Below are 25,122 nucleotides of genomic sequence, written 5' to 3'. Positions count from 1 at the left end.
CAATTTAAAGTGGAACCTCTCCTAAACAATATAGCTTCTAAAACTGAGGGTTCCTTATGAATTCCAATTCTTTGAGATAAATTTCTGAGCTAGAATGCCTTTTGGGGCTTCCCTGGAGCTTGATTAAGATGGTTTTGGAGGAAAAATTTTCCCTTCTTTCCTTCTAGGTTTGCTGGCTGGTCTAATAATTAAACTGAAATAAGACAGGGGCATCTGGGTGGCTCAGTCGGTTAAGCTTGGTTTTGGCTCAGGTCATGATCTAAGGGTCGTGAATTTGAACCCTCTCAAGTGTGGAGTCGGCTTGGGATTCTCTCCCTTTCCGTCTCCCTCCCCCTCTGCTCCTCCCCTCTGTGCCTCCCCTTGCTTGCTCCCAAGCCTGTGCTCTCTTTGTCTCTCAAATAAGTGAATAAATAATATCTTTGAAATAAGGCAGGTCAACAGGAGAAAAACAAATTTAATTACGTATGTAGGTTTGGGAACCCCACAAAGACAGATTCAAAGGCATGAAGGGAAGGAAAATTTCTTCTCTACTCTCAAGATCTTCCAGATAGACTAAGAATTAAGTTGACATGAGACAGATTAACAGGAGAAAAAAAATGAAGTTTTATTATATGTGCCCAGAAGCCCAGTTATGAAATTGAGACCAAGAAATGACCAAGGTGAGCAGTTTTTATATGTTATACAAAGAGAATAAATCTGCGAGTAATTGACAGACCAAAAGGAAACTTCACTTTGGGAGCTTCAGTTAGTAAAGAATTCTAAACAGAATTTGGGCTGGGGTCATAAATTAGTAAAAGGTAAGTGTTGTTTATACAGCCTTCTCTGCTCTAAATGTCCCATCTCTGGGAATGTCTCTTTAAAAGAGCTCCTGGTACAGGGAGGTACTTTTCACCTGGGAGATTTATTTCCAGCTTTCAGGGGGGGAGAGAAGGGGTCTGAGTGTCCTTCCTGCATAGGTTGTCTCTTCAGTAACTTTTATTTAAAATAAGCAATATGTCAAAGTGGCATATTTTGGGGCAGCCTGCCCTCAGCCTCTATAGTTCCCTCCTTTGAAACTTCCCTGGAAATTTCACACATTCCAAGTTGAGCTGGTAGATTGTTCCATCTTGTTGAGTCGGTCTGTTAGTCTTGACAATAGGTTAGTTCAGCTAAACTCATTTCAGGAGGCAATGATGCAGGTGTGTTTTTAAAATTAGGCCTATGATTCAGATAAGGTATTAAATAAGAGGCATTCCTATAAAACAAAAAAAATAATGGTTAATGATGAGATCGAACTGTAAACCAGTTTTTGAGTTTTTAGGCCAGCCAGTCAAGATTTCTAGATGTCAGGCTCAAAGCATCTTCAGATAGAAAACAGTGGCAGTCTGACGAATTTTCCTGGTTAGTAATTCCAATGTCTCTGACTGTCTTTGAGTGGCCCACAGAGCAAGAGGCAGAAAGATTGTCTACATTTGAGCTGTTGTGGTGATTTCTCTGAAGTTTACATTAAGTTGTTCATATTTAGTTTTCAGGGCTTCAGGAAAATGGGCGGTGTTAATTATCAAATGATCCCAAGTCAAAAGGATGGGAAAAAATAAAAAACATTAGTTTGGAGAGTTGGAGCCAGGCATTGGAAGAAACTAGAAGAAATCAGGATCTAGTCCAGTTTATAATAAGCTGTATTAGAATCTAATATTTACACAGGTGTATTATTGGAACATAATTTTGCTCTCTACAATCACCCTCATTTTTTTTTTTTTTACAAAAGACCATCAAATTAAGACTAATTTGTTTGCAAAATAAGTCTAGTTTCAAAAAACCTGGCTTGATTCTTTGTAAGTGCAGCGAGAATAGTGATTGGTCATACAGGATTTTAAACTTGCTTTGCTGGAATTTTTTTCTTTTAAGATTTTATTTATTAGAGAGAGAGCGTGCACGCATGCTCATGAGGGGGAGAGAGAGAGAGTGCACAAACGGGGAGGAACAGAGGGAGGAGTAGCAGACTCCCCACTGATGCTCAAGACCATGACCTGAGCCGAAGGCAGACGCTTAACCGACTGAGCCACCCAGGTGCCCCTGGAAATTTTTAATAAAGAATCTCTAGGTTGAACTTTTTTTTTTAAGATTTTTATTTATTTATTTGAGACAGAGAGAATTAGAGAGAGAGAGAGCACATGAGAGGGGGGAGGGTCAGAGGGAGAAGTGGGCTCCCTGCCGAGCAGAGAGCCCGATGCGGGACTCGATCCAGGGACTTCAGGATCATGACCTGAGCCGAAGGCAGTCGCTCAACCAACTGAGCCACCCAGGTGCCCTAGGTTGAACTTTTTTTAAATGCATCTTTGAACTTTATTATTTTTAAGCTTTATGCCCAACATAGGGCTTGAACTCACGACCCTGAAAGATCAAGAGTCAAATGCTCTACCGACTGAACCAGCCAGGCACCCCTCGAGGTTGAACTTTTAACCTCTTGAGGCCAGAAGCCAAGCCAAATACTTGCCATCAGACTTTACCTGCAATACTTACAGATCTGGGTTAATTCCTCTCTTTCTGAGGTCCCCAAAATATCCTGAGTTCCTGCACCTGCCAGGAAGTGACCTTCTTTATTCACCTGGTAAAGGCTACTAGGAACCCCAGAAGTAAGGTGTACCGGGCTGTTTTTCTAAGGGGCTTTGTTGGCTCCATATAGTCAACCTTAGTTCCTTAAAGCTCTCTGGTCATATCTGAGTCTATGCATGTCTCTCAAATACAACATTCCAAAGCCTTGGTAATATAACTGATGCTTCCAGTTGTGTCCCGTTACAAGGAGAACAGATTCTCACTGAACTTATTCTTTTTTCTTTTTTTTTTTTTGCAAATAAACACATTGCCAGGGGCATCTGGATGGCTCAGTCATTAAGCATCTGCCTTCGGCTCAGGTCATGATCCCAGGGTTCTGGGATCGAGCCCCGCGTCGGGTTCCCTGCTCAGTGGGAAGCCTGCTTCTCCCTCTCCCACACCCCCTGCTTGTGTTCCCTCTCTCACTGTGTCTCTCTCTGTCAAAAAAATAAATAAATAATCTTTAAAAAAAAAAAAAAAACACATTGGCATGAAAATAAAAGAATTCTCATTGAGAGTTCTGAATTCTGGAGGGATCCAGTAGGGAGAAAATAAAATGTTTCAATTTGGTCACAAGGTCTATTTTATCAAATTGCTGTAATCAGGTAGCTAAGAGAAAGTTTCCTTAAACCTGGAAAAATAAAACGTTAAAAAAAATCAGCAATGTGGGGCACCTGGGTGGTTCAGTCAGTTGGGCATCCAACTCTTGGTTTCAGCTCAAGTGGTCATCTCAGAGCCATGGGATCAAGCCCCATTTGGGGCTCTGCTCTGAGCTTGGAGTCTGCTTGGAATTCTCTCTCTCCCTCTCCCTCTGCCCCTACCCACCCTCCCCCGCCCCCTCCCCCCGCACTTGAGCGTGTGCACGCTCTCTCTCAAATAAATAAATACATAAAATCTTTAAAAAATTAGCAATGTTTTAAACAAAAAATTTCATAAAAATACAATCATCCTCCTCAGTTCCTTTAGTCCCATGTTACTAATTCTTATTCTGCTTGAATCCAGTTATTCCACTAGTTCTGGAAATTCTTACCCAGTTCAGTTTTATGATCTTAAGGTTATCAGAAACCTATATTTGTCAAAAAGTCTTTTCCATGAATCTCTCTGAAGATCAAACACATTTGTAGGAACCTTTTGTAAAAGCATCTGAGTAAAAGTATAACTCTTTAAATGATAAAAGACTTAAAAATGGCCATGGTTAAAGATCTGATTAAAGTTCGTTACAGTGCGATTGACAAGGAAATTCAGTTACGTCTGTGACATACAACACTTCAAGATAATAACATACCACAACATATCAAATTTCTAGGAGTTTCATAAAATTTTAGAACACTTACTTGACAATGCTTCCCAGGTAATTCAACATATAAAATAAACCTAATTAGTTTAATCTCTCACAGAATCTTTCAAATCCTCCAGAAGCTCTCTGGAACACCTGTTAGATTAATGTCAAAAGATTTCATTTTAGAATTTGATTTTGGGAAGTTTGTCAAAAAAATGCCACAAGGTTTGAATATTTGGCTAAACCAGATCACAGATCATTATGAAACAATATTTATCTATTTAACCAAAGTGGCAATAGAAGATTTTAAAAGCAAATAAAGAAGGTTACATAGTTCTGAATAAAACTTAGCTCTTTATTTATTTATTTATTTATTATTATTTTTTAAAGATTTTATTTATTTATTTGACAGAGGGAATACAAGTAGGGGGAATGGGAGAGGGAGAAGCAGGCTTCCCGCGGAGCAGGGAGCCCGATGTGGGGCTTGATCCCAGGACCCTGGGATCATGATCTGAGCCGAAGGCAGACGCTTAACGACTGAGCCACCCAGGTGCCTCTTAGCTCTTTTCTTAAAAAAAGATTTTATTTATTTATTTGACAGGGAGAGAGAGAGAGAGTAAAAGCAAGGGGAGTGGCAGACAGAGGGAGAAGCAGGACCCTTCTGAGCAGAGAACCCGATGCAGGACTCCATCCCAGAACCCTGGGATCATGGCCTGAGCCGAAGGCAGACACTTAACTGACTGAGCCACCCAGGCGCCCCAAACTTAGCTCTTTTAATACTAAGATTCAGGGTTTTTTTGAATAATCAAAGATCTGATAAAGATAAAATACAGAATCTTTGTTTTTCAGGCAGATTACATTAGAGGTAAAGAAAAACTTTGTTTACAATTTCTTATAAAAAGCAAACCAATAGGGGCACCTGGCTGGTTCAGTTGGAATAGCATAAGGCTCTTGATCTCAGGTTTGTGAGTTCAAGCCCCATGTAGAGATTAGTTAAACTTAAAAAAAAAATCTAAGAAAAAAAATTTTAAGGACAAAAGCCAAATTCTAATTTTACATCAATGTACTTTTGATATTAAAACTCATTTTATTTTTATTTATTTTTTTCTAAAAGATTTTTATTTTGGGGATGCCTGGGTGGCTCAATTGGTTAAGTGTCTGCCTTCGGCTCAGGTCATGATCTCAGGGTTCTGGGATCGAGTTCTGCATGGAGTTCCTTGCTCGGCAGGGAGCCTGCTTGTCCCTCTGCCTGCTGCTTCTCCTGCTTTACTCTCTCTCTCTCTCTGACAAATAAATAAATAAAATCTTAAAAAAATAAAATAAAAGATTTTTATTTTTAAGTAATGTCTATACCCAACATGGGACTGGAACTTACAACCCTGAGATCAGGAGTCGCACATTCCACCAACTGAGCCAGGCTGCCACCCCTAAAACTCATTTTAAATAAATTTATTCTAAGTGTCCATTACTGACCACATAAATTTCTTCCCAAAGATTCTTTTTTTTTCCGTAAATATTTTACAGCTTTCTTTTTTCTTTCTAAAGATTTTATTTATTTACTTGAGAGAGAGAGTGAGCACAGAGGGAGAGGGAGAAGCAGACCCCTGCTGAGCAAGGAGCCTGATGTGGGACTCGATCCCAGGACCCTGGGATCATGATCTCAGCCGAAGGCAGATACTTAACTGACTGAGCAATCCAGATGCCTGTATAATTTTCTTTTTACATTCAGATTTTGTCCTAAGTTTTTCCTCTTTTATAACCAGCCTCACTTTAGGACAAAATTATTTTCTTTTCCCTCAATGAAAATGTGTTCCCATTCTTCATATATTTTTCTTACGAAAAGCACATACCTTATTTTCCTTGTATACAGAGTTGTTTCCCTTATTATTTCCAGTCGTCTTAATTACTACATTTATTAGAATGCTTAACTCTTAGAAACCTTAATTTCTAGTGAAAACTAAGAAGTAAGCAATTGTGAACTGTTACACTAGAGTTCTTTAGATTGGTAAATTTATGAATACCTTTCATAATTCTGGGACGCCTGGGTGGCTCAGTCGGTTGAGCGTTGGACTCTTGGTTTCAGCTCAGGTCATGATCTCCGGGTCATGAGATTGAGCCATGTGGGACTCCGTGCTCAGCAGGGTGTCTGCTTGACATCTCTCCCTTTCCCTCTGCCCCTCCCCCTGCTTGCATGCTCTCTCTTTCTCAAGTATAATAGATAAATAAAATCTTTAAAAAAAATACATTTCAGGGGCGCCTGGGTGGCTCAGTCGTTAAGTGCCTTCTGCTCAGGTCATGATCCCAGGGTCCTGGGATCAAGCCCCACATCGGGCTCCCTGCTCCGTGGAAGCCTGCTTCTCCCTCTCCCACTCCCCCTTCTGGTGGTTCCTGCTCTCTCTCTTTCAAATAAATAAATAAAATCTTAAAAAAAAATACATTTCATAATTTAGAAACGTGTTTCTTTATAGTACAATCTTTTATTAATGGGCTCAAAACCTATTTTCTAACAGACACAAGTTTATCTTTAGTTTCTTTGTACTAAAACAAAAGTAGATAAACCTATGTCCAATACTCAATTTTTATAATTTTATCATATTTGGCAGTGAGATATTAAATTTAATTTAAAATTAAATGATTTAAATTAAATTAATTAAATGAGTTATTAGAATTAAATGAATTATTTAACTTAGCAAAACTTTAAACTTTCAGGTTACAAAAAGATTTGGAGAAACTATTTAAAAAGTTTACCTGAAACTTTTTATCTTATTTACATCTATTTAATTTACTTGTTCTTGACAATTATGCTTAGACTACCCATAAAAACTTTGAGACTTCAAAGTTAGTCATCCTTTCAAACTATCACTATTATTTTAAACAATTTGTAACAGATAACATCAGCTTACTTGACTTTAAGTAAACACAGGCAGAATAAGAGTTTTAATTTTCATGCTGATAACTTTAAAGACATGTCTACCTTGATTAAACCAACCTTAGGGGCGCCTGGGTGGCTCAATCGTTTGGGCGTCTGCCTTTGGCTCAGGTCATGATCTCGGGGTCCTGGGATTGAGCCCCACATGGGGCTGCCTGCTCGGCGGGGAGCCTGCTTCCTCCTCTCCTTCTGCCTCTCCTCTCTGCTTATGCTCTCTCTCAAGTAAATAAAATCTTTTATTTATTTTTAAATATTTTTATTTATTTATTTGGGAGAGAGAGCGTGAGAGCCAGCATGAGCAAAGAGGAGGACGGAGGGAGAAGCAGACTCCCTGCTGAGCAGGGAGCCCAATGCCAGACTCGATCCCAGAACCCTGGGATCATGACCTGAGCCGAAGGCAGCTGCTCAAACGACTGAGCCACCCAGGCGCCCTAAATAAAATCTTTTAAAAAAAATGTATTAAACCAACTTTAAATTAGCTTTAGTACCAAATATCTTCCCAGATCACATGACCTTGAAAAACATTTGGGTTAGTGTCTAGATTTCTGAGTTTTAGAATGCCCAATCTTTACAAGCACTTGCCTTCAAACCAACTAAATAGAGCTCTTTTACAAATCAATTTTAGCAAGACCATCCAGAAGTGAACAAAATGTCCCACATTTGGAGCAAATCTGCCTGTTATCAGAGGTGCTGTCTTAAAGAGCCCTTTTAGCAACTTGTATTTTATTTTATTTTTAAAAGATTTTATTTATTTATTTGACAGAGACACAGCGAGAGAAGGAACACAGGCAGGGGGAGTAGGAGAGGGAGAAGCAGGCCTCCCGCGAGCAAGGGAGCCTGATGAGCCACCCAGGGGCCCAGCAATCTGTATTTTAAAAAGGCCTACTCCCCTCCCCGCTTTTTTTCCCCTTTATTCTCAGGCAGTTGTGGGCTATGTCATTAAAAGACATAAGATTTATAACTTTAAGGGGCAGAGAAAGAATGTAAGTGGTTTTTTCTAAGTATAGGACAATTTTGTTCCAGTATCTTGTTCTTTTACAATATCCATAAACAGAGGCACCTGGCTGGCTCAGGCAGTAGAGCATGTGACTCTTGATCTCTGGGTGGGTTCAAGCCCCACACTGGGCAAGGAGCCTACTTAAAAAAAAAAAGTATAATATCCATAAACATTATTAGAGAAATAGGTGAGGTTTGTAAAGCAAGTTTGGCTGTGACTTGTTTCTAGGATTGAGTACCTGGTTTTATAGATATTTGTAAGACAAAGATGTTAATTCCCTAAAGAACTGGATTACAGCCTGAATATCAAGGGATTTGTCCAACCTTTAACTAAATTTGTTTCTTTATATCATGGAGATTTTTAAATCTAAAATGGGAATCAAAAGATTTATGCCTTTGTACAGTCTGCATAAAACATTTTAACAAAAGCCTTCTTTCTGAGTACTAACAGTTTAACCTAGGCTTTTATTCGTTTCTGAATATTGCCCTTTTGCAGATCATTTGTAGGAGGGCCTCGGAGAAATTTTGGTCACCTGTTTCTTCTGTGAAGGGGGATTTCTTCAGGGGGCAGAGTGGCCTGTCTAATAACCATAGTATAATCTTGGGCCAGAAGAACTCCCCTTAGCAGCTAGTCAAGGTCTCTGTGAGTGGGGTTGTGAATAGCAATTAATCTTTCTAATTCCTCTCTAAATTTGGTAGGATCTTCTGAAAGTGGAGGGAAAAGGGCTTTATAATTTAAAAGATCTGCTGCTGTTCAAGGGATATGAACTCTTTGAAATGGGGAATGTGGGGGGGGGCGGGTAGGGGAATGGTGTCCAATACATCTGTGAAGGTTATTGCACAGAAATGCCTGAAGCTGGCGGACTGGATTACAGCAAAGTGAGCCCTACTGCGTGTCCCAAGTGCTTCTGCTAAATTCGCTTTCTGGCTTTCAGCATTTACAAGAATAGCCTGTATATTTTGAACCTAGAGATTAGGCTGGAATGCTCTCTGCAAGTCTTTTAGGGAAAGAGAAGTTAAAATAGGCAGGTAGGACTGTATTTTAAGAAAGGAAATTTACCTTAGTTGTCATTTGTCTTATTTATTTATTTATTTATTAAAAAAATTTTTTTTGTTAATGTTTTATTTATTTATTCACGAGAGTCAGAGAGAGAGAGAGAGAGGCAGAGGCAGAGGGAGAAGCAGGTTTCCCGCCCAGCAGGGAGCCCGATGCGGGACTTGATCTGGGCACCATGGGATCATGACCCGAGCCGAAGGCAGACGCTTAACCATCTGAGCCACCCAGAGGCCCCAAGTCTAATTTTTTAAAAAGATTTTATTTATTTGAAAGAGTGATGAGAGAGAGAGCATGAACAGGGGGAGGGAAAGGAGAAGCGGACTCCCCTGCTCAGCAGGGAGCCCGATGTGGGGCTCGATCCTAGTACCCTGGGATCATGACCTGAGCCAAAGGCAGACGCATAACAACTGAGCCACCGAGGCCCCTCTTGTCAAGGGAATCCTAAGGCTAGCCATTATCTTTTTTTTTAAGATTTTATTTATTTATTTGAGAGATTGAGCAAGTGAGAAAGAGCATGAGCAGAGAGAGAGGCAGACTTCCTGCTGAGCAAGGAGCCGATGGCGCCAACGTCCACGTCGGGAGATCAAGACCTGAGCCTAAGGCAGATGCTTACCCAATGGAGCCACTCAGGCACAGCTGCCCCCACCCCTTTTTTAAAGAGAGAGTTTTTTTTTTTTTTTTTTTAAAGTAGGTTCCATACCTGGCATGGAGCCCAACATGGGGCTTGAACTCATGACCCTGGGATCAAGATCTGAGCTGAGATCAAGAGTTGGAAGATTTTTTTTTTCCTTTGGTAAAGATTTTATTTATTTATCTGACAGACACAGTGAGAAAGGGAACACAAGCAGGAGGAGTAGCAGAGGGAGAAGCAGGTTTCCCGCGGAGCAGGGAACCCGAAGCAGGGCTCGATCCCAAGACCCTGGGATCATGACCTAAGCCAAAGGCAGACGCTTAACGACTGAGCCATCCAGGCATCTCAAGAGTTCTCTTTGTAAAGGATTTTTTTTTTTTTTCAAATATAGCCAATTTAAAGGATTTATCGTCTCACCATTGATGAATAGGACCCATTAATAGCGACTCACACCAATAAGCCTTTTAATTCCTTACCCAAAGATGCAAGAGGCGTCCAGAGAGGGCATAGATGATGCAGGATCCATGGTCCAAGAGTTCATTCCCAAAATTAGTGTAAGAACAAAGATCTTCATTGCACAGGAGGTAAGGATGTCTCCGGTCTCCCTTGAAATTGTGAGATGCCTCCAGTCATAGACCCGCTAAACTGACACTGGGCGGGTGCTACGGGAATGGGATTTTTCCAGCACTGACAAGCAATGAAGGTTAGACAACAAAGGCCCCTTATGCTCTGGGACCTTTTATGACAAATTCCCCTGCAAGCTGTCATGGGCAGAGGGCGACTTGTAACTGCGTGTCTCTGTTGTGCTGGCCACCAAAGTGCACTCCGGTATGTATACCCTCCCGAAGGCAGAGACCAGAGAGAATGTTCTCACTGGTCACAGCCAAGCTCTTAGGACACAGAACAAAACAAAAGGAAAAACCTCATCCTGTCTTTACATAGAGGATCCACAGCAAAGTTTGTCTCAAGAGATGCCATTTTCTGAGGCCAGCTGGAACAGTAAGCTTATGGGGCCTATGTCTGTGTTCTGCCCTATGGTAATTCCTTTTTATGACAATACAAAAGACACAGAGAAAGGAAAACAAAGACAATCGCTGGGAGAAAATGAATCAATAACCAAAGACTACTCTATCAAATTTTTACCAAGAGTTGCTAAACCCAAGGATTTTGTTCCATGGTTTCTTCTGCTAGTCTGAATTTAGAGAAAGAAAAGATTCTCCTTACTCTAGATCCACTGGATTCCACACACACAGATTCCAGGAAGCTGACATGGTACGAAATCTTACCTTTGGCCAGTTGTATGTCAGATGTCCCAGGATCTCTCAGGGGCTGCAGTATCTGGAGCAAGTGATGTCCAGTGAGTTAAAGTACCCTGGCAACTACGCCAACAGAAGGGAAGGAAAAATTCTTCTTTACTTGCAAGCTCTTCCAGCTGGACTAAGAATTAAACTGACATGAGACAGATTAACAGGAGAAAAAAAAATAAAGTTTCATTACATGTGCATGGAGGCCCAGTTATGGAATTGAGACCTCAAGAAATAACCAAGGTGAGCAGTTTTTATACTTTTTACACAAAGAGACAATAAATCTGTGAGGAATTGACAGACCAAAGAAAACTTCATACTTTGGGAGGTTCAATTAGTAAGGAATTCTAAACAGAATTTGTCCTGGGGTCATAAATTAGTAAAAAGTAACAAGAGCTGTTCATATAGCCTTCTGGGCTCTAAATTTCCCATCCCTGGTGATAAGGATGTCTCTTTAGGTCCTGGTACAGGGAGGGTGTCTTTCACCCGGGAGATTTATTTCCTGCTTTCAGGGGGACAGAGGAAGGTCTGAGTGTCTTTCCTGCATAGGTTGTCTCTTCAGTAACTTTTGTTTAAAATAAGCAATATGTCAAAGTGGCACATTTTGGGCAGTCTGCCCTCGGCCCCTACAGGCAGTCAGGCAATTGAGGGTTTTGGGAGGGGTTTGTTTTTGTTTTTTAGTTTTTATTTATTCACTTAAAGTAATCTCTACACCCAACGTGGGGCTCAAACTCACAACCGCGAGAACAGGAGTTGCTTGCTCTTCCGACTGACCCAGCCAGGTGCTCCGGCACTTGAGGTTTCTATACCATCCTGAGCTAAGGAGAAAAGCGTAGGGGGCTGGGGCTTCAAGGGGGAGGAAGACAATTCATAAGAAGAGGATAAAAGCAAATGGTTGGTAAACAAATGTTTGCCATGCCCTGCAGGTAAGTCTTTCTGATGTAAACATTTGTCTCTGGTAACAGCTCTCTTCCTTTACAGGCCCCGTATCTGAATTCCTCAGGCAGTTTAGGGAGAGGTAAGAAGCTTTTCCTGAGTCGGCTAGGTCTTAATTGCCTTCAGCTCAAAACAATCTACATGTCAAAGCGACATACTTTGAGGGAGGGTTTCTTTTTAAAAGATTTTATTTGACAGAAGAACACAAGCAGGGGGAGTGGGAGAGGGAGAAGCAGGCTTCCCACCGAGCAGGGAGCCCGATGCGGGGCCCGATCCCAGGACCCCGGGATCATGACCTGAGCCGAAGGCAGACACTTAATGACTAAGCCACCCAGGCACCCCTAGGTTGTTTTCTAAACTCCCCCTCCACTTCTTAAAACCAGCCCTCACAATACCTAGAGTTGGGTGGCTCTTCTCTGGGAAGGGTGTGTGTGTGTGAACATAATTGCCACAGAGGAAGAGCAGAATGCTGGGACACAATTGCATCCCACGGTGACTGTACAGCATGCTTCAGCTGTCACACTCAGTTTGCATAGAACCACTTCGTACCTGACAAATTGCCTGATTGACTAAATGAGTGCTTCATTTCACTTACCACCAAGAGGAAATAATGATGGCCATGAGTGGAGGTAACATTTTACACCAAATGGAAGTTACAAATCTCTTCTGTGGCATTAAAGGCACCTCAGCAGTGCTTTCATTCAGTGAAACATATTTTCTACTGGTTTTTTGTTTTTGTTTTTTCCTTCTGTTAATCAAATTAATATATACTTAAAAGCATTTTAGGGACGCCTGTGTGGCTCAGTTGGTTGAGCGGCTGCCTTCGGCCCGGGTCATGATCTCAGGGTCCTGGGATCGAGTCCCGCATCGGGCTCCCCCTGCTCTGTGGGGAGCCTGCTTCTCCCTCTCCCTCTGCTTATGCTCTCTCTGTCAAATAAATAAAATCTTAAAAAAAAAAAAAAGCATTTTAGACGATTAGAACATTTGATTTTTTTTCCCCAAGGAACCCCGGGCTGATTTCATCTAATTCATGTGGCTTGTACCCCGCCTGAATTACCTGCAGCGTTCCGTTCCCCAAGCGATCAGCCTGGCCCTCAGCTACTGAATGAGCCCAGCCGAGGGTTTCTAGGTCTCTTGCTTAAAGAGCTCTCCTGGGGGAGCGCCTGGGTGGCTCAGTTGGTTAAGCGACTGCCTTCGGCTCAGGTCGTGATCCTGGAGTCCCGGGGTCAAGTCCCGCGTCGGGCTCCCTGCTCAAGCAGGGAGTCTGCTTCTCCCTCTGACCCTCCCCCCTCTCATGCTATCTCTATGTCATTCTCTCTCTCAAATAAATAAATAAAATCTTAAAAAAAAAAAAAAAGAGCTCTCCTGGGCCAAGTGGTCAGGATGTGCCTGTCCTAGCAGGGGGCTCAGACTTTCTCAGGACAGCCTCAGCATTGCTCACTCAGGAAGCGCAGTGCCGCCTCTGCTTCCCCTAGTCTCCCCAGCATGGAGCTCGGGCACTCCTAACATGTGGCCACTTGCTGGAATTCTTCAGAGAGGTCCTGACCTCCAGGACCAGGGGGATCTGAAAGGAGGGCATCTTCCCCCTGGTAGCATGATCGACTACATAATTTTCACAGCCCAGGACAAAATACAAATATGGACACCCCCTCAAAAAATTTAAGAAATGCAAGACAGAAACAGTAGAATATTCGACAATATTCTATATTCAAGTGCGGAACCCTTCTGACCTTGGTTCCCTGTGTGAATTGCACAGGCCACATACCCACAAAGCTGGCCCAGCCACAAGTTGGAGCCTTTCTACATACACTTTTTTTTTTTTAATATTTTTTTAAAGATTTCATTTATTTATTTGAGAGACACAGAGAGCTAGAGAGCACAAGTGGGGGAGAAGGAGAAGCAGGCTCCCCGCAAGGCAGGGAGCCCAACATGGGGCTTGATCCCAGGACCTTGGGATCATGACCTGAGCCGAAGGCAGAGCCCCCAAGCCCAACGTGGGGCTTGAACTTGGAACCCCTGAGATCAAGACCTGAGCTGAGATCAAGAGTTGGATGCTTAACCGACTGCTGTCTCTCTCTGTCAAATAAATAAATATTTTTTAAAAAATCCACTGTGAAAATAAAGTAGTGATTTAAAGTGCCCTGCAGGGTACTTTAAACACTTGTTTATTTAATGCTCAACCCCATTTTAGTGATGAAGGCTGAGGTTCTGAGAGGTTAAGTAACTTTCCCAGAGTCACACAGCCAATAAGCCTAGAGTCTGGATTTCTAACTGGAAACTTCCAGCCCTGTTTCTAGGGCAAAGGGTAGGTAATCATTCACATTTTAAAAAGTCCATTGTTGGTAGACAATGCCTTTTTGTTCTGGAAGGAAGGGATGGGTTCTTCCCAGATAAGCCTAGACTGCCCAGATCCAGGAAGGACTGTGTAGAGCCCCAGGGCCTCTGCCTCTAAGCCTACAGAACTGTTTGAAAAGGCTTAAAAACCCTTTCTGATAATTCAGCCTCTCGTGCTTCAGCAGCCCCTCATCAGTCACAGATGAGCTTCTTCTGGGTGCATTATTTGGATCCCCCACACCTCCTTCCAAGAAAAATAGCTGTGAAGGGTTTCACAGCCTTCACAGCTCCTCCCTACCTCCTGACCCTCTCCCTCCCACTGAGTGGCCCTTCACTCCGCCATCCCCACATCAGAGCTCTGCATCTCCCAGAGCACCCCACCTTGGGCCTGCCCCAGAGAAGTGTCCAGCACTGCAGAGACAAGGGCAGGGGTGGAGAGTGGAAGGTCACTGCAGAGCTGGCCCTGGAAACCCTGAAAAGGGTGCTCTTCTACCCCTCGGTGCCAACTCTGTGAGGCATTAGGGGCTGAATGCTAAGGAAAAGGCCCAGGATGTCAAGGACAAGTGGGAAGGGAGGCCAAGACACCAGGAGTGCCTCCCTGAGGAGGCAGCTACCTCGAGTTGAGGATGGAGAGCCTCTGACTTATCTCAGGTTTTGCATAAATAAATTTTAAAAATCACTACTTTATTTTCACAGTGGATTTTTAAAAAAATATTTATTTATTTGACAGAGACAGCAAGAAAGGGAACACAAGCAGGGGGAGTGGGAGAGGGAGAAGTAGGCTTCCTGCTGATGCCGGGCTCTATCCCAGGACCCTGGGATCATGACCTGAGCTCAAGTCAGACATTTAACGACTGAGCCACCCAGGTGCCCCTTCACAGTGGATTTTAAGGTGGCAGAACATTTTACAGGTTCTCTTATGGATGCAGTATAATAATTCACAATACTTTCTTGATTGAATCCCCAAACTGAGTGCATCTTACTGGAGAAAAGACTGAAAACGTTCCTATTCACTATTTTTGGTTCTACATCAATCTTACATTTCTTGCTGGTCCTGAATTCTTGCTATCATTTATCTTTGTCTAGTCACAATTAAAATGCAATAAAGGAGGAAGACTCCAGAAACCACATGAACTGATGGACTAAAAATCTGCCGTGCCACAGAAACCCAAGACGGATGCAAAGAATTTCTCTTCATGGAAGCTGCTTTCTGCTTTGTGCTCCTGCCTTGTGGTATTGATTAGTGCACAAGACTCTCCTGAATTTATGAATGCACAGCAAGATGTTCTTCAGCTCTTGGTGCATCTAGCAAGATGAATGCCAGTGAGAACCAACATTTTCCAGATGATAAAGGTATCAAGAGTAGATCAAGATTCTGAGATGCAGGTCCTGATTTCTGAAACCAAGTTGCAACAGGATAAAGTGTGCATATCAACCAGCATAGGCTGAGTTATGGTGCAATAACACAAACCCTCACATCTTTGTGGCTTTTTTTTTTTCTCTCCCACATCTTAGTGGCTTTAAACATCAAAGGTTTATTTTCCACTTTCAATACCTGTCCTTTCTAGGTTGGCAGGGTGGCTCTTCCCATCAGTCACTCAGGTCTTAGGTTGGCAAAGAAGCCACCATCTTGAATGTTGTCGGTTGGCCAAGTCCAAAGGGAAAATGCTCAGGAAGGCCTCACTAGGGCAGTTAACTGCCCAGAAATGAATCACACCACTTCCACTTGCTACTCATTGGCCAGAATTAGTTGAATGACACTTCTCAATGACAAGGGGGCCAGGAAGTGCTGGAGGGGGAGAGAACTGGACTTAGGTGGTAACGAGCTAGTAACCACCACCGTGGTTTGAGGTTGGAGGATAGCAGGGTGAATGTCGATAGAGGAGCAGGTAATTTAGGGAGATGGCTGCTGGCTCTGCTGGACTGACAGCTTGCAGTAACACTCCAGACCTCCTCAGGCATCTGAAACCTCAGATGGCTGCAGTCATGTGTAATCAGCTTCTTCGACAAGCAGGACTTATTTATAGCAAAGTTCCAAGTCAGAAAGCCCAAGACTGAGCACTGTTCTCACGAATTTGTACCATTCACTACCCCAATGACCCTCTTGAGCTTGTATGCCGGAGTGGGAGGGTGATTTCAGAGTTATAGGGACCAAGTACTTTATCCATGTTGAACTCCTGAGATTCAGCACTGTTAGTGGAGAATGGGCACCATTACTGCCACCTTCCCCTGGTCACTGATGACCTAACATCACCCAGAAATGACTTTCTCCTTTCCTCTAAATGGGAACATTTAAATTAAAGCTTAATCTGAATCAATAAATTCAGTAAACCCTCCCTCAATAAGGTATGAGTAATGTTACCCTAGTACATTGCCTTCTCTCCTTCGGCTTGCTTGAATAATGGGGAAGGCTTATATTTAACTTAAATAGTCTTTTTTTTTTTTTTTAAAGTAAGCTCTACACCCAATGGGGGGCTTGAATTCACAATCCTGAGATCATAAGTCATGTGCTCTACCGACTGAGCCAGCCAGGCGCCCCTTAAATGGTCTTTTCAATAGTTTTTTTATTTTTATTTTTAAAGATTTTATTTATTTATTTGACAGAGACAGAGATAGCGAGAGCAAGAACACAAGGAGCGGGAGAGGGAAAAGCAGGCTTCCCGCCGAGCAAGGAGCCTGATGTGGGACTCTATCCCAAGACCCTGGGATCATGACCTGAGCCAAAGGCAGATGCTTAACAACTGAGCCACTCAGGTGCCCTTCAATAGTTTTTTTAAAAACATAAAATAGCATTGCAAAAAGTAACATGTATGTAAGCCTTAGTAACATTAGAATACCATTTTTAATGTCTGTTTAGAAGTACTATAACTTACTTGTATAAATTCTCTTATCAATGAGTTTTTAGATTGCTTTATACTCCTAACAACTCTGGGCTGAATATCTCATGTCCATTTGAAGGGGATCAGAATATGCCACCCCAAAATATGTCACTTTGGCATAAGGATTATTTTGAGTTGAAGGCATTTGAGAATAGATGCAGAAAAGGCTCCCTGTCCTCCTCCTTCCTACCTAAAAGCAGAACATAAATTTCCCATGAGAAAGGAGTCCTGCCTGTACCAGGAGATGGAGAGCCAAGGCCAAGATGAATCTGTACAAACAAATCTTACTACAGTAATCCTTATCTTCCATTAGTTTCCCCCATATATTTACTTTCCCACAATTTACTGCCCCGAGAAGTTCGAACTCCTTTTGTCTTATCACATCTCTCAAATTTATCGCTCTTTGTTAAAAATGGTATATAAGCTCTCAGGCCTAATGGCTTCTTTGGGGTTTTTACTTCATTTCTGTGAGCCCCCTCCCCCCATATACTTTTAAATAAACTTTTTTCTCCTTTAATCTGTCTTCCGTCAGTTTAGTTTGTCCCAGGGCCTCAGCCACTGAACCTAAGAGAATAGAGGGAAAAGGTTTTTTTCCTCCCCTACCTCATCTTTTTTTTTTTTTTTAAGATTTATTTATTTACTTTTAGAGAGAAAGAGCGTGTACGCGCCTTATGTGGAGCTCGATCTCACAACCCACGAGATCATGACCTGAGCCGAAATCAAGAGTCAGATGGATGCTCAACCAATTGAGCCACCCAGGCACCCCACCCGTACATTATCTTTGTCTATACATCCAGTTATTTCCCTGGACTGAAGTCGCCTGTCACATTTTTGACGTTGATACTTATTGCCCAAGTGCACTTAAAAAGACTATAGACAGGGGTGCCTGGGTGGCTCGATCAGTTAAGCATCTGGCTTCCCCTCTGGGTTTGATCTCAGGGTCCTGGGATGAAGCCCTGGGATGGAGTGTTTTGGGCTCCACACTCAGCAGAGTCTGCTATCTGCCCCTCCCTCTGCTCATGCTCTCTTTTTCTCTCTCTCAAGTAAATAAATAAATAAAATCTTAGAAAAAATAAAATAGCTAACATTGTAAAAAAAAGATGATAGACATATTCACACCTACTCTCAAGGTATGTGTATACAGTCTAATGAGCCTAATTGTTTTCTTAGACTTAAATCCCACTGCTTCATGAAGGCTTCACCTTCCATTCACCACCATCTCTTTTCCTTTTGTGAAATTCTTTCCACCTTGGGTCTGCAGCACTTTGCAGCTGAGTACTTCACTGTTCTCTTGTTAATTCATTAAAAAAAGAAAGAAAGAAAGGTGGGGGGAATTAGAAATCCCAGCTTTTATTAGTGCCTGGTCCTATGTAAGGCAGTAGAGATGCAAATACGAATTAGACCAAGTCATCACCTTCTAAGAACTCACAGTCCAGTGGGCATCTAAACCTTGATGTTAAATACATCTTGTGAGTAGCTGTGGGGTGGGATGGGGGATTTCACAAATGGGTATATTCCTGCTTACAGTCTGACAGAAGAACAGCGCTGGCATAGTAAATGGTGTCTGTTCATGAGTCTCTGGCAGTAAATAATGAAAGAGGTCCTCAAATACACATTCCTTCCGGCAGTGTGGGACTGTCATTATAAAAGCAGAGTAAAATTCCCAACTAAAAGTACCACTTCTTATTCATCCCAGTAGCTATACCATTTGACCCATATAGGTCAGGAAATGTCCCTTGAATGATGCAGGAATGAATAAATTCACAATTGATAAAGACGTCTTACTATAAGCAAAGAAAAGCCAAACTTTTAAGTATTTACAATCTCCCTACATCTAAAGAAGTGCCTTTGTTTTGACGATGGAGTGGGGAAGTTTGGGAGAGAATGATAGGAAAAAAAGGTCCTCTATTATAAAGGGAAAGAAAAATCCAGGCAAACAGCTAGGAAGGAGGTAGGAGCTCGGGAGAGCAGAGCACGATATGGAGAGATGTGGCAATTGCAAAAGCGGGGGGGGGGGGATATGTTTTAAGATTTTTAGAAAGTCTGCTGTGTGATTTGTGATGTAACTCCCTTCCCTCTCTCCCCAAGAAAACATCAGTTAAAAAAAAAAGTGCACTCTTTTGTATCTTTAGAGTCTGGTCAGAACTTGTCTTTTGAACGTGGGAAGGCATCAAGTCGAGCTCAAGGGTGGACACAGTCTGAGAGCGGAGAGTCAGGGAGGCCCAGGGTCATTCGTTGTTCACACAGCTTGTGTGTTAAAGGATCACGGAGTAGAACTTTCCGAGTCCGAGCTGTTACTAGGTTGGCCAAGGGGGAGAGAGGCGAACACAAAGTTGTTGGGGGATTACAGCGTTGGGGAAGAGCCAGGATGATTTAATCTGGCTCCAGAAGGGGTGGGTTGTGGGGAAGTAGTAATTCTCAGCCCGTTTGCTCAGTCCAGTGCCGGGCGCCTAATAGGAGCAAGGAATGTATGTGCTGACTGATGGGATCCTAGGGGATAAAGGAGGGGACGGTTACGGCAATCGGTGAGTCAGGATTCGTTGCCCCATTGCAGAGATGAAGGCAGTGAGGCCCGAAGGTGATTCCATCCAAGACTCCCAGAGCTCAGGGCGGAGCCAATCCCTCAGGCTCTACCCCTCTGCTCCCCCCGCACCGGAGTCCCACCGCAGCTCGCGCCGGCACCCCGACTCCGCCCCTCCCACCCTACACTTCCGGGTTCCGCTCCGCCCACCCGTGAGTACTTCCGGTCTCCGGCACCGGAAGCCGCGTCCCTGAGCCGTGGAGCGGTGAGTCCACGGCGCGGGGGCCCACGGAAGCAGTCCTTGGGCGAGGCAGTGGCGGTCCAGGTGGCGGCGGGCACTTATTCCTCGGGTCACCACCGGACATCACGCGGCAGCCACTTCCCTGGCAAAGGCCTGTGGCTGACGTTACTTCCGGGGCATGTGCAGGCAGGAGAAGGCCGGAAGTGGCTCCAGTCCCACTTGGTGGCGGGGCGGAGTCAAGGAGGGTTTTCTCCGTGTTTCCGCGTTTCGTTCTGAAGCACCTGGGCGTTTAGGAGGGTGCCCGGGGTAGAGAGTGGCTGGTTAGCAAATACAAATACAGGACGTCTAGTTAAATTTTAATTTCAGATAAGCAACAAATAGTTATTTAGTGTAGGTATGTTCAAATATTGTATGGAACGTACTTATATTTTAAATTCCTCGTTTATCTGAAGTTCAAATTTAACTGGACGTCCTATATTTTAACTGGCAACCTTAGCCTTGAAGACACCCCATTCTCACCCCCCCCTTCCCTGGGCCCTGGTATACCGTGGCAAGGCTGGGATCCTCTAGGCTAGTGTCCATCTGGGAAACAGGTACAGAGTTCACCCAGGCTGTCAAGCTGTTGCTAGATTCTAAGCTGCTTTTGGTTCCTAGTCCAATGGGGCCAGTCCCAGGGGCTTCCTGGCAAAAGCGGAGCCCATTTTCCGAGTTCCCATGGCGGCACCCTCTGTGTTCCCTTTCAGGGCTGGAGTCAGGCAGTATTGGTCTTATGGGAAAGCTGAGAACCATGCTGGCTAAGTGACTGAGGGCTACACGTTGTTAGGTTTTTTGAGTGTGGGATAAAGTGTTTGGGGTTCAAGTTTTCTGTGTTAACAGTGGGCAGCAGCAGAGAGGCCAAGGATGTCAAGGGGAGAGCACTAGTCTTACTTTCATCCCACCTCTCATTTTTGACATGAGGTCCAGTGAAAGAAAAGGAGCTGTCTTTGTGGTAGAGCTGGAGCCTGTTTCCCAGCCTCCTTCCCCTGCTCTGTCCACGCTTGCTGCTGCAGTCAGCCAGTGGTATTTATGGTGGGCATCACTAAAGTGGATGCCTTTTTTAGAGATGATCTCTTTGGGGCTTCATTGTCCCTGAACTCCTTTACAGCCTCCTGACTTTCACCCCCAGTCTTCTTTAGCCTTTACCTTGCCCAGTGGGGAAAATGACTATTTGGCCTCAGCTGTGGGAGGCTGGCCTTTCCTGCTCTAGACACTCGGCTCTCACTCCTGCGGGTGGTGTGACCCAAGACTTGTCTTGTTATGTGGGAGCGAAAGGCGTTTTCTTGGCAGGGCTGGGTCTGGCCAGCCAAGCAGGTGGAAGGGTGTCCTTTTCTGTCCAGCTTGGGCCCCATGATACGTGGCCTCAATATGGTGTTTAGTGACTTCTCTAAGGTCCCAGCATGAGCCAGTCTTTGCTGCCACTTCTCATTTGAACCTGAGCGTTTTGCTGAACTGGCCTTGAGTGCTGGGATTCCGCAGGCTATGTGTCCTGAGGATGTGCTCTGAGCCTGTCTATCAGTGCTCCTGTGAGCCTGCAGCCTCCCCACACAAACCTAGCCTTCCCAGGCTCCCCAGCCCAGATCCGCGAGCTAATGACGTAGAGCAGGCTGCAGGTCATCAGGCTCGGGGTCAGTTGGTGGGACAGCCAGCAGCCTCTTGGCAACAGAAGTGGTAAAGAGGCAAGGAAGGAGTGCCAGAAAGGGGTGTTGCCCCTGGAGGAACGCTCAGAAGTGCAGGGGGTGGAAAAGGGGTGGGGCAGGAGCCCACTGATAGGAATTGCTCCCTCTGTGAATGATTAACTCTCCGGCCAGAGCGGGTGGCTTAGGGGGAGGGCTCAGCTAACAGGACCTTTGGACTCAGGACAGAGTGTCCAGAGGGTTAGAGGATAGCCTGCAGAAGAGGAGGACATGGTAGATGGCAGGCTTGGGCTCTGACAACTGGAGTGAGATCAGGCAGCTGAGGGCCTCAGAAAGTCTTGGCCTGCCAGTTGGCCCACTGCAGCAGCCGCTGTGGGGTCCAGCGGCCCCAAGCCCTCAGAGAGGTGGCTGTGGGTGGGGGGGGGGGCGTCTGTCTCTGGTCTTGCAGCAGCCTCACTAGTGCTTTCTTCCCCCTAGGCAGCCATGGGTGCCCGGTGGTGCTGAGAGCAGTGGGGCATGGCTGCAGTCCTGCAGGTTCTGCCCTGCGTGGCCCGAGCCCCCTTTCGCCCGCTCCTCTCGGGGGGCCCAGTGGTCCGGCAGGCCAGTGGCATGGCCCTGGCAGAGCAGGCTCAGCAGCTCTTCGAGAGCACTGTGGGTGCCATGCTCCCAGGCCCCATGCTGCACCGGGCACTGTCCTTGGATCCCGGCAGCGGGCTGCTGAAGGTGCGGGACCGGAGCTTTCAACTGCGGCAAAACCTCCACCTGGTGGGCTTTGGCAAGGCTGTGCTGGGCATGGCCGCTGCAGCTGAGGAGCTCCTGGGCCAGCATCTCGTGCAAGGTGTGATCAGCGTGCCCAAGGGGATCCGAGCTGCCATGGAGCATGCTGGCAAGCAGTAAGGAGCCTTGGGGGGCTACTGCCCACTGTCCCCAGGTGGGGGGGAAGTGAAGCCCAAACTCGGCTCTGGATCAGGCAGGCCTCCCTCCCTCACCAGCATCCCTTTTCTTCTGGGTCTGGACTGGCTCCGGGATGGGTGTCAGTTGGCATTCTTCACCTATACAGCTGAGAAATCAGGTGGGAGGAGGGGAACCTGCCCCATCTCTTGCTGTCTGTTCTCTCTCTCTCTCTCTCTTCAGGGAGATGCTGCTGAAGCCACACAGCCGTGTCCAGGTATTTGAGGGTGCAGAGGACAACCTGCCAGACCGTGATGCCCTTCGGGCTGCACTGGCCATCCGGCAGCTGGCTGAAGGTCTTACAGCTGACGATCTGCTGCTTGTACTCATCTCAGGTGTGGGTGCCAGATTGGCTCAGGACAGTTTAGGGGGCGGTGGTGGTGGTCCCAAATATCAGGTCTGCGAGAGATGGTTGGTCTGAGCCCCCAGGGTCACAGAGCAAGGGAGGCAGTAAAGAGCCTGGATGGCTGACCTCTGGGTGGCCCTGGGCAGGTTATCTGGCCTCCTTCGAGCTGGGGGTCCTCCCCAGAATGACCTTGTTTGGCGACCATAAGAGGGCATATAGGGAGCATATAACTCAGGGTGTCGCAGGGGTAAAACGTCCCTGCTGTTTCTGTTATCTGTGTCAGTGTGATCTGGGGCTAGAACCCAGGTCTCTAGCTCCCACGGAGCCCATCCTCGGTCTCGCTGTCTCCTCCTGGTCTACCCCCTATTCCAAGCTCTTAATGTGAATAGTTCTTCTAGTGCCTGCTGGGACCTGGGCTCCAAGGCAGGGCACACAGCCCAGGGTGTGGTGACTGTACGCACGGTCCCTGCATGTCCACACGGGGGCACCCTAACCCCACCTTTCCAGCAGCCCCTTCCCTAATGTGGGTACTTCCTGCCTGCTTCCTTAAGTGGGGAGGTTCTTTTGCAGTCTTATCCCCTCTGCCCAACTTCTTCACTGTCTCTGCAGGTGGGGGCTCAGCCTTGCTGCCCGCGCCTATTCCCCCTGTGACACTGGAGGAAAAGCAGACACTCACCAAGCTGCTGGCAGCCCGCGGGGCCAACATCCAGGAGCTGAACACCATCCGGAAGGCGCTGTCCCAGCTCAAGGGTGGGGGGCTGGCGCAGGCCGCCTACCCTGCCCAGGTGCGTGGGTCCTTGCTACCCTAGGCAGCCCTGGGCTGCTGGAGCCAGACCACACGTGCCAGGGAGACAAAAGCCTGGAACGGCATACAAATTGGCAGGGGCCTGGCGTAGGAATCCACGGGGCTGGCTGGGAGGGGCCTCCGAGCGGATGGGGGTGGGGTGTCCAAATGGCACATGTTCTGCAGACCCCCTGGAGAGGGGTTAGGAAAGGGTGAGGAAACGCACCGGGGCCGTCTGAGGCTGTGCGGACACATGGCAGGGGATGGGTAGCTGCTTGTTCTCAATGGCTGTGGGGTGAGGACCCGGAGGGACTGAGCCTTGCTTCTGTGCCGCCTCCCCAGGTGGTGAGCCTGATTCTGTCAGATGTGGTGGGGGACCCGGTGGAGGTGATCGCCAGCGGCCCCACAGTGGCCAGCGTCCACAACGTGCAAGATTGCCTGCACATCCTCAATCGCTATGGCCTTCGTGCAGCCCTGCCACGTTCCGTGAAGACTGTGCTGGCTCGGGCTGACTCTGACCCTCACGGGCCGCACACCTGTGGCCATGTGCTCAACGTGATCATCGGCTCCAACGCACTGGCACTGGCTGAGGCCCAGCAGCGGGCCGAGGCGCTGGGGTACCGGGCCGTGGTGCTGAGCGCAGCCATACAGGGCGATGTGAAAAGCGTGGCCCAGTTCTACGGGCTGCTCGCCCGAGTGGCTGGAGCCCACCTCACCCCGCCTGGGACTGCAGCCTCCGTGGAGCAGGAGGAACAACTCCACCAGCTGGCAGCTGAGCTCCAGCTCCCGGACCTGCAGCTAAAGGAGGCTCTGGAGACCGTGGTGGGGGCTGGGGGCCCCATCTGCCTGCTGGCTGGTGGCGAGCCCACCGTGCAGTTGCAGGGCTCGGGAAAGGGTGGCCGGAACCAGGAACTGGCTCTGCGTGTTGGAGCAGAGCTGGGACGGTGGCCACCGGGACCCGTAGATGTGCTGTTTTTGAGTGGTGGCACCGATGGGCAGGATGGGCCCACGGAGGCAGCCGGGGCGTGGGTCATGCCTGAGCTTGCCAGCCAGGCTGCCGCTGAAGGCCTGGACGTGGCTTCCTTCCTGTCCCGCAATGACTCACATACGTTCTTCCGCTGCTTCCGCGGCGGGGTGCACCTGCTGCACACGGGGCTGACTGGCACCAACGTCATGGACGCTCACCTCCTATTGCTGCGGCCGCGGTGATGGCGTAGGTCATGTTGCAGGAGTACAGAGGAGACCTACGGGGTAGCAGCCTGGGGCAGACCAGGGTTGGTCCCCAAGGCCTCAGCAGGCCTGAGGGCCCCTTCTCTCCTTGGTGCTGGCTGCCTGGGTGACCCTGACACCTCATACTCAGGGCCTCTGCTCTGTGTTCGTTCCGCCAGCCAGACTGGCAGATGGGGGCTCTCTCCTCTCCCCCCTTTCTGCCATGACAGCAGCTAACCCTGAGGACTGGGATGAGCCCCTTGGCCCGTTTGCTATTCTTGGTCTTCCCCCACAGCGGGCAGCCCCTCTGCCAAGCTCTTGAGTGTCTTTTCTGTGGGGTGAAGCGAGAAGGACTGCAAATAAAAAGAACCACACTGTGGGTTCTCCGTGTGTTTTCCCTCAGAGCAAAGACTCAGCTGCCGGGAGAAGGAGTGGGGTCAGGCTGCAGCCCGAGCTCTAGGACTCCACAGGGGTTCCC

The 25,122-nt window shown here is 46.4% G+C and overlaps 1 protein-coding gene across 20 annotated transcripts in view; it reads left to right on the top strand.

The window, feature by feature from the left end:
• Positions 1-25,021, top strand: part of GLYCTK (glycerate kinase) — a 33,193-nt gene extending 8,172 nt beyond the window's left edge. For 4 of the 20 annotated variants that reach the window (XM_064595553.1, XM_054504707.2, XM_054504705.2 and 1 more), the window contains exons 2-8: positions 11,752-11,788; positions 15,127-16,794; positions 19,474-19,705; positions 21,832-22,247; positions 22,489-22,640; positions 23,261-23,436; positions 23,778-25,021. In XM_064595553.1, coding sequence (XP_064451623.1) covers positions 21,871-22,247; positions 22,489-22,640; positions 23,261-23,436; positions 23,778-24,644 — 1,572 coding nt within the window. In that variant the 5' untranslated portion in view covers positions 11,752-11,788; positions 15,127-16,794; positions 19,474-19,705; positions 21,832-21,870 and the 3' untranslated portion in view covers positions 24,645-25,021. Of the gene's footprint in view, positions 1-9,912; positions 10,051-10,286; positions 11,014-11,035; positions 11,789-15,126; positions 16,795-19,473; positions 19,706-19,728; positions 20,275-21,831; positions 22,248-22,488; positions 22,641-23,260; positions 23,437-23,777 lie in introns of those variants that run through there. The other 16 variants (XM_054504709.2, XM_054504708.2, XM_045862231.3 and 13 more) reach the window with 13 other exon arrangements.
• Positions 25,022-25,122: the final 101 nt, after the last annotated feature.

The sequence above is a fragment of the Mirounga angustirostris genome, unplaced genomic scaffold (assembly GCF_029215605.1).
Source record: "Mirounga angustirostris isolate CCGP_5_RB_7025 unplaced genomic scaffold, mMirAng1.0.hap1 SCAF_1, whole genome shotgun sequence".
Classification (NCBI taxonomy): domain Eukaryota; kingdom Metazoa; phylum Chordata; class Mammalia; order Carnivora; family Phocidae; genus Mirounga; species Mirounga angustirostris.
The sequence above is the reverse complement of the archived record's forward strand: the minus strand, read 5'-3'. Positions and strand labels throughout refer to the sequence as shown.